General features: G+C 41.6%; 1 protein-coding gene across 1 annotated transcript; it reads right to left on the reverse strand.

The window, feature by feature from the left end:
• Positions 1–3423: 3423 nt before the first annotated feature.
• Positions 3424–7039, reverse strand: LOC148019118 (uncharacterized). Its single transcript, XM_087701303.1, has 4 exons — positions 6917–7039; positions 6492–6844; positions 6322–6403; positions 3424–3513 (listed from the first exon to the last, which is right to left on the reverse strand). The coding sequence occupies exons 1-4, from the start codon at positions 7037–7039 to the stop codon at positions 3424–3426; spliced, it is 648 nt and encodes a 215-aa protein (XP_087557429.1).
• Positions 7040–9349: the final 2310 nt, after the last annotated feature.

Genomic DNA, 9349 nt, shown 5'->3' on the forward strand with positions numbered 1-9349 from the left:
CATGTGAAAATTTAATAACTAATTGGGTTCACAAATGTAAAAATAATACAATAAATATTCCATGAAAATAAATAATTCTAACTAACATAAACCATAAACATTCATAAAAGAGTTGAGAATGGGCTAAACACTTAGCTCAATTTCGCAAATCTTTACACATTAATTGAACCTAAGCACAAAGAAAATTAGGCTGAGAATTAACAAAATAAAACACTAGTATAAACACTATTTAATTAGTGTGATACTAAATAAAATAATTTAATTTTATATATTTAAATAAAATAATAATAATAATAATAATAGTTTAAAATAGTAACTAAGTGAAATTGATACTCTGTAAGTATTTAATTAAAAAGGAGTATGTGCAATAACTCCTAAAACACATAAATATTAGTGCTAGGTAATGTTTATATTACAAAATCACCTCCATTGATAGTACCATTCAAATGTACAAAACCAAGTGTCACATTTGAAATGGACCAAGATTTCTATGGGCTTTTTGCCCAAGGGAGGACTATATAAGGCTATCTTCAACTTGGGGAAGTGCATTGATGTATAGAGGAGAACCATTTTAGGTAATCGTCCCTCTATCAATAATAGCACTTCCTAGCAATAAAATGGAAGAAAGGACTAAATGTATCGTCCCTTTTTAATATCTAGGTCTCATGTGCTCACTCTTCTCTGATTTTGTAAGTAAAGTATGTAAAAATGTACTTAATATCCCATTTATTAATATTGTAACTTACCGTTTATAATATGATCGTAATATTCTCAAATTTTGTGTATATTAGGATGAATGGCCTATCATTTTAAACACTATTTATTTTATTTATTTTTATAAAATGATTGAATTTGTTTATGGCCCATCAATTACACTACCTTTTTGTTCATTATTATGGTTAGTTTTCCCCCATCCTCAATCCCATTTGTAGGTGAATGACTCATAGCCATCCTTAATTTGATCTTCCCACTAAATGCTTGTCAACATTTTGACTTGTATATTTCCAAAAATTCTCCAACATTTCCTCCTTCTCATCATTAATCATTATCACAACATTGTTAATTTATGTCTTTGTAGCTAATTTGTTTAGGAATAATTATTTCTATAATGATGTGAATCTATAGTTAATGCAATGTAGTAGCAATGGTTCCAATGGTTCCAAGGGTTCAAAACATGAATTTTATTGTATAAAATGTTCATAGCAATGTATGTTTGTTGGACAAATAAGACATCCCACATTCATTAATATCTTGTTATTAAAGTTAGAATGTGTGGTTCAATGTTTAGAGTGTAATGATTATAATAGATTCTCCTTATCCTTGACTATACTAGTTGGTAAAATGCCCCATTACACAAGTCAAGCACACAATGTTGACATGCTTATTATTGAGAAAAATAATTTGTAAAGAAACCCTTTGCATATCAAGAAAATAGAAATATGAGGCCACCTTTTATGTGAAGAAAATGGAAGCGTCTTATGTATACAATCTCATAAAGTAAGTAGGTAGGTGCTATTTTATTTAGAATACAGTTGTGCAAGTGAAGAAAATAAAAGCATCCTACATGCAAGCATTATGAAAGTAAGACTATAAAAATGACTTTAGTTAATATACACACATCATAATCCTTCACCAAGATAGATAAGTAAGTTCATATAACCTAATAGCAATAAATCAAAGTTGATCGCATCACACTTCACACATGGATAATGACTAAAGTATGTTTACTAAGACTAACATATCTACCACTAAAGTTCTTTTGGGTGTCTATGTAGTTTCTTGAGGGTTCCTTTTGTCAAAGCTCAGGTTCTGTGAGAATTAAGTTTGAAGGTTGACGATCTAGACTTGAAAAGTCCAAGTTCCAACAAATTTGTTTGTTATACCATTGTCTCTTTTTAAATAAATATGAGATATAGACAATGAAATTACAATATGTTCTATCAATTCTCTTGACTACCTTTTGGGGATAGCAAGAAGAATATTGCATATCATGGTATCACTTTAGCCCTATGGTTCAACATAGTTGAATGACATAGCTTCTATTATTAATCCCCATCATGTTATTTGTTTTGGCTATAATCAAGCATAGCTAGGGTCTATCACTTAAACTGGAGACTCAAGATAGATACATTTTAGCAGCAATATCAATTATAGTTGTCCTTGTCTTAGAGTGAACAACTAATATTATTATTTAATTAACATTGGTTCTATAAAATCTGTAGCTTTTAGTGGGGAAGCCCAGTAGGGCATAAGCTTAACCCTTAGGAATAGTGTAATAACAAAACTTTTGCTTGATGTCAATCATGTCTTAGAATAGATGCTGTTGGAACAAGGGATGAGATTCAATCTCAAGTTGGAACAAGAGATCCAAAGAAATGGTGGATGGTGGAGTGAGATTCTTTCCATACCTTGAGATTGAATCTCAAGGTATGGAAAGAACTGGCACTGTACACAACATTCTGCTAGCAACATTCAATCCTAGGACACATGATGGGGAAGGAAGGGTCATGGGAATGGCAAACAAACGGAGGAGACAAGATGAGGGGTGTGCCGACATCACGCTTGGAAAGATGCAACCCCAAAAGCAAAGGCAAATCTGCATGGAAAGCAGGAGGGCTTGACTAAAAGCACTGCATCCGTCATTCACACACGCTCACCTCAACGACGTGCATTAAAACACAGCAATACAAAGTCAAAAAAGGCCGCCGTATCTCTCTCTGTCTGTCTGTCTCTCTCTCTCTCTCTCGCGTATCTTATATCTATGTCAGTTGCTCTTTCTTCCTCCGTCATAGCCCTCTCGCCTCCCTCATCCCTCCCTCGCCCCCTCTCCCTCTCCCTCTCCCTCTCCCTCCCTCGCCCTCGTCCTCGCCCTCTCCCTCTCAGAGACGTACACGCAGTTGGCAAGCTTGGCTATGATCAGCAGGCGCGCGTCCTGGCTAATCTTGGCCGCCCTCTTGCTTTGCATCTCGCCTCAGATTTGCTCAGCAAGACTAATCGGGTCCGCCTTCTACCACCTTCAGCACCATCCTCATCATGATCGTGCACCCTCAGCTTCACAGGCAATCCCTAGCCCTGATCGTGATCATGGCTTCCTCTCCGCTCCAGGCTCCACCTCAGCAAAGCCCATCATCTGCAACCCCCCTACCACGCAACGTCAAGACGGCGGACCCCGTGAAGTCATCTTCAACACCCCAATCGACAATAGACGGCCCAATGTAATGTATGGGGGGTTGGAATCCCCCCCACATACCTCCTCTGCATATTCTAACTCTCGGATGCTCATTGATCATCCCTTGATCATGCATGAATATAATTATGGCCATGGCCATGACCATGATCATGACGCCCCGGATGATGGTGTTGGCAATGTTGAGGTTGTCGATGGTAAGGAGTCTCTCCTTGCTTCTTCCCACTCCCTCCGCATCAACTTGCTTCAACCGGCCCTGAGAATGGCTGCCCACCGTGGCACCCTTTTCCATCGCATGCCGCATTACCTCGTTCCGCCATCAGGCCCTAGCCACAACCACAACTAGATGACCACAGAAAGACATCTTATTGAAGAAGACACAGACACAAGGGAACAAGGGTGCCATAGCACCACGAAGATGATGAAGTCAGCCACGAACCACCAAGTTTGTAAGGTTAGGAGGGCTCATATGTAAAGTGCATATTCTTAATTTTTTAGGAAGTGTTAGCCACACTTCATTATTTTGATAAGATCAAAAGACTTGCATGTCTTAACTAAGGCAAACTCAAAGGGACAATGAAAGAATTCTCATTTCTCAGGTATTGTTGTGTCCTACCTAACTTTTTAAGGCAATACCCCCATCCCAAGAATTATCCTACCAAGAGCTACAACAACATTCCATATTCTATTTGTACATTCCTATTCAAATAGGTTACATTCTCAACTATTTTAGATACGAGAAATTGTGTGAGAGCAAGAAGTAGATGTGCAAGATTCAATGTATTTTCTTCATTCTAGTGAAAGATGGATAACCCATTCACTATGTTAACTCAAGAAACTTTTTATGAGCACTTTTATTGCCATGTTAATGTTCTTTTCAATATCTTTAGCAACTCTAGTTTGAAATTGTTTCAAATATCTGAAAATTTTGTTTCAAGTTATACGGTATCCTCCTTGATCTTTTGACACAAAGTACACAACAAGAAGACATGAGAACAAGGGTGCCATTACCACAAAGTGTACTTTAAGGTAGTCTTTTTTATGGTCTACATTACAATAAACATGGAGCTCATGTTTTAGAATATCTTATCACTAATGCACTTTATTATATTGATTTTACATAGTTGCATTTGCTAAAATTGGTGGATCTTTGAATGTTTAGCCATCAAAAAGACAATTTACACTACAAGATATAGACCTTATAGCGACGTTTAAAGCGACGAAAATACAAACAACAAAATTTGCCCCCGTCGTCGCAAAAAGCGTCGTTATTGACGACGCCATAGAACCGTCGCTATATAGCGACGCATATAGTGACGGTTACAGGGAATTTGCGATGCTTATAGCGACGCCAATAGCGATGCGAGCAGTTAAATTTGCGACGCAAATAGCGACGGTAACAGAGAAAAAAAAATTTGTGGTAGGGCAGCAAGCCCTGCCACATATAGCACTGTGTGCTGTATGAGACCCATACAAAATAGTTTCTACACTACTGCATACAAAGCATTTGCAAACAAAAAGAATGTATACTGAAATCATAGCACTGATACATGAAATAAATACATGATCGCATAAAATGCGATTGGTACAATCATGAAACGATATCACTAACACATAGAAAATGTCTACATAGATCAGGCGACTAAGAACTAAAGGTGTGTGAGCTCTAAGGATCCAAGGGCGAGCTACAAATCCTCGTCCCCCGAAAGCTCGTCCTGCTGCAAAGGAGCATCAAACGGATTCTGCAGAAAAAGAAACAACATATCAATCCACCATATAATAATGCATTCAAATATCTCATGGTAACTACGGACAAGAAAGATGAGTGACTTACAGGGCCGCCGCGTCTATACAATCGGTCGATCAATGCCCTGAGACCATGCCTCTCTGCATATTGAGTCTCAAGGCCTTGCGGATTGCGATTTGTAACGGAGTGCTGCAAAGAAAACAAATCATCCAGCCCTTAGAGAATCTATCTACTATGGCTGGCACCGGGAACTCCTCGTGCAAGGATGCTACTATGTAGTCCTTGCTCCCCTCCGATATGTTCCTCCAATGATCCAGGACATTGTGTCGAAAAACTTGTTAGCACAACTCCCTCATGCGATCCATCACCCTCCTCCCCTCATCGTTCATGATGATGGCTTCCTGACCTACTATCCACTAGGTATCCATAACCCCTAGGAGTATGCCTAAGATGGGCCCTCTCCCATCTCCGTCCACGCTCCTGGGCATATCCAGGAGACCCCTGTACATCCGGTGTACCGACGGGGGTACCCTCTCCCGGAGTGCCACTCAAAGGGGTGCCACCAAAAGGAGTGCCATCAAAAGGCGTGCCATCTTCCGACGGCTGCGCAAAAGCCAGAGTAACTGGAGTGGACGTCCCCACAGGTGTGACAAATCCTGGAGGTGACGCAGCTCCAGCTGAACGATGAGACGGAGACACCACATCCATGTCTCCACAGCAGCACCCCCCTGATCCTCCTACAGTCGCAGTCCCTCCCTCTGGCCCATATCGCGAGTGTCGAGATCGTCTGCTCGAAGCTGAAGCATCTGATCGTGCTGAAGCTGATCTAGCTGAAGCTGATCTAGCAGAGTGCCCTGACGAAGAACGAGACAGCTCCTGATTTGCCATCTCTCTGAATCTCGCAAGCTGATCTGGAGACATGCGTGCCATCATGTCCTGAAACTCCTCATCGCTCATCCCTCGACTCATCCTGAAAATGTCGATACTTGCACAGATAAAAAATGATGTTAGAATAATCAATTTAAACTATACAAAGCACATTAATATAAATCATTTTTGAAAAATCCCTCTTAAAATGCATATCTTATCTACCTTTATGGAAGATCTAAACAACGAATTGAGTAATACAATTCTCCAAGAATGAAGTATTCTATGGTCCCATGTTAATCTCCTGACACAACTCTGCATACACTGGAAGGTCGATAGACATGTCACCACAAAAGAACGAGTCTGCCTCATTCTCAAAAAATTCTACGACTTCTGTATTTCCATCATTGTTAGCCGATGCGGGCTCCAAGCTTGCGGTGGCCTCCACCCCTTGTAATATCGATCCCTCTATTTGCATATTTTCTTCATCTATGCCTGGAACATCGCTTTGATCATATACTCTCGCACCTCGAGGAGTTGAAGGTATAACATACCACCATCGAGGTTGTCGAGGGTTTGGATAGAAGATTACTTGTTCACAAACACTTACAAAGCGAGTTCAAACCATTGTGACATAAGCCATGTCGTATTACAATTAGCAAGCAAATGACTATGTGTACCTGTTCACAATGGGCCGGCAACACAAAGGTGTCGTGCAAATCCGTCCATTTTTTTTCGGAATCTATTTCGAGAAATCCAGATGGACCTCGTCGAACTGTTGCTCCAGCTCCTCCAAGTACCACTTTGAACCACTGCACATCGAATAGTATCATGGAGAAGCTACGGTAATCCACCGTAATAATACTTTGCAAGTTCCCAAAATACTCCATCTCATCCACAACCGTGTTCGGATCCGTTGCTCGTCGCCGGCTCTCTTGCTCAAACCTTGCCATGACACCATAGTCCATTGTGGAGCGGATTTTATCAATACGCTCCATCCGAAAATGCCGTCCCCGCGACCACGCTGCACTATATATTTTGTACTGCACATTGAAATACCATAATTAGATGTAGCAAGCAAATTTAGATACGACACATTCTAAACCCCTCATTACCTTTGGACTACATCCCCTCGAGAACTCCCACTCCTCCATTGAGACCTCTGTCCCTTCGCTGGATGCTGTGGTCAAGGCTCCATGCAACCATTGTGTTGACATAAACCGCGGCATCTCCTCCATGCCTTCGAGATATCGAATCGGTCGGTGACGCGTACTGCGTCGGAATTCAGCTCACGCTTCCTCTCGATCTTGCCTTGGAATCTGTTACTTGGCGAGCCACGTCTCCATGGAGGCATGGTGCAACATACAAAAGCGATTCACATTCTCTTCCATTGAGGCATCACATGTAATCATGTATGCAGTTATGACACCGAATGCAACAAATAGTGCATGTATGATGCTCATATGTGAGTGACACAGTCATGGGAATGCTTATTTTCATGCTCAGTAGTGATGTTATAGTGCAGACCATATATATGTATGCTAAAGCAATGAATGGTGCCATGGGAGAAGTGGTTGCAGACATACAATAGATTAGGGGACCATATTCCAACTCTCTTCAATTCCTACAAGGTGCTATAGACATCTTTCAGTCAGTTCAGAGGTAAAGAGTGAGTACCAGCACTCAAGAGAAGGCCCCAAAGAGTGTTTGCAGACCTCAGCAACCCCCTATTGGTTTGACACTTTAGTTGGGCACTATCCATCCCTTAAAGGCTAAAACAGTCCCCTACTGCTCTCAAACACGGTGTAAGACTGTATAAAACGGCCATAGATTTGCTATTACAGAATTTTCTGTATTAAACTTGTAGCAGTGTGCTTGTGCTCAATTTGAAGAGGGCATTCTTGGCTCCAACTTGAAAAAAAAAATAGGCCAATCGGAGTTTTGTATCTCAAGTTACGGGCAAACCAGTGACAGGTGGTCTAACGGGATTGCATCTAACCATGGCAGGGAATAAGGGAAAAACTAAGGCAAATGATAACCAGCATCAACAAATAAGGGATGCACGTGCCATGAGGGCTGAAAATAACCCTGAGGTGGAAGATGAATATTACTCTCATGACGTGGGGGACCTCATCGCACTCACTAACACCCTCAGCTCGCATGAGACAAGGCATGCTGAGAGGCATAGAGAATTGATGGAAGGCATTGGTCAAATGAAGACCACTATGGACACCCTTGCTACCCAGCTCACTAAGTGGATGGAATTCCAAATGAAAGGGAAGGAACATGAGGATAGATTCAGTATGCATGCTGAACGCGTGACGGGCCCATTAGTGAATGCAACAAATATGAACTCCCAAGGCATTTTGGGGAGAGTGGGTATCGCTACTAGCACTTTTGAACAGAGAGAGCCTTCACATAAACAAGAGGAGCCCATGAACAATGCAATGAGGGGCAATTTTCAGTCATCAAATTCTTTTTTCTACCCCATTTCCAACCACCACATCTCCAGTCAGCCTATCATCGTCATTCAGCATCCATAGCATTTCATTGTCTGGTTCCACCGTTGGTAGCCATTGTGAGATATGCACTAACGCCTCTGACACCAACCAACCTTCTGCCATGCTACCTTCTGGACGAGCTCGTTGTCGCACAAAGCCTTTCAGGGTTTTCATGAAGCGCTCCAGGAAGAACATCCATCGCGTATGGACAGGTCCAACAATCTCCACTTCGTCCACAAGATGCACAAGAAGGTGAACTTGTATCGTGAGCATGCTAGTGGGCAGGTATTTCTCAAAGAGACATACCGTCTCAACTGCTCCTCGCCTTGCGGATTCAATAGAGGACGTCTTAATCTCTTTCTGTGAGATCCATTGCACCAAAGTCGATAACTTGTAAATGGCCCCGTGAATTTCTGGAGTAAGGCATCCTGCGATCGCGATCGGTAGGACAAACTGCCACAAATGAGAAAGCATTATGAATAATGGCCACTTTTCAAATTGCAAAATGCCCATACTAATTACAATTCATTCTGTTCACAAACCTGACATATCTTATGCCAATCATGGGATTTTAGCCTAGACATTTGGTCATCTTTAGAAAATGCGGACCTGAGAGAACACATCATACCCATCGGAGTGCGGATAGACTTGATTACTTGCTTCACAATGCGCTCTTCTTTGGTAGACAAAACCCAGGGAGCGCGAGGAATCAGCACTCCCCCTTCAGCACTCGACGGTGGCCAAAGCGCCTCCATCTTACCTACCTCCTTTAAATCCATTCGTGACCCTATAGTGTCTCTCTTTCCTGTGATGTGGTCCCATAGCAAGCTGCCCACATTTTTGAATATATGCATGGGATCCAACAAGTGGTTGACCTGTAAGTGGGTCCAATATGGCAACTCATAGAAAACTGAGAACCGTCGCATTCCATTTGGATGTGATTCTGGGTTTACCATTTTCAGCTCATACCAGCTTGCAGCGTTCACACGTGCTGGAGGTCGTCCAAGAAAACCTTCCCTGAGTTTATGATCCTCCAGCAAGAAAGTA

Source organism: Lygodium microphyllum, chromosome 20 (genome assembly GCF_053477565.2).
Source record: "Lygodium microphyllum isolate KBCC chromosome 20, Lygodium_microphyllum_v1.1.10, whole genome shotgun sequence".
Lineage (NCBI taxonomy): Eukaryota > Viridiplantae > Streptophyta > Polypodiopsida > Schizaeales > Lygodiaceae > Lygodium > Lygodium microphyllum.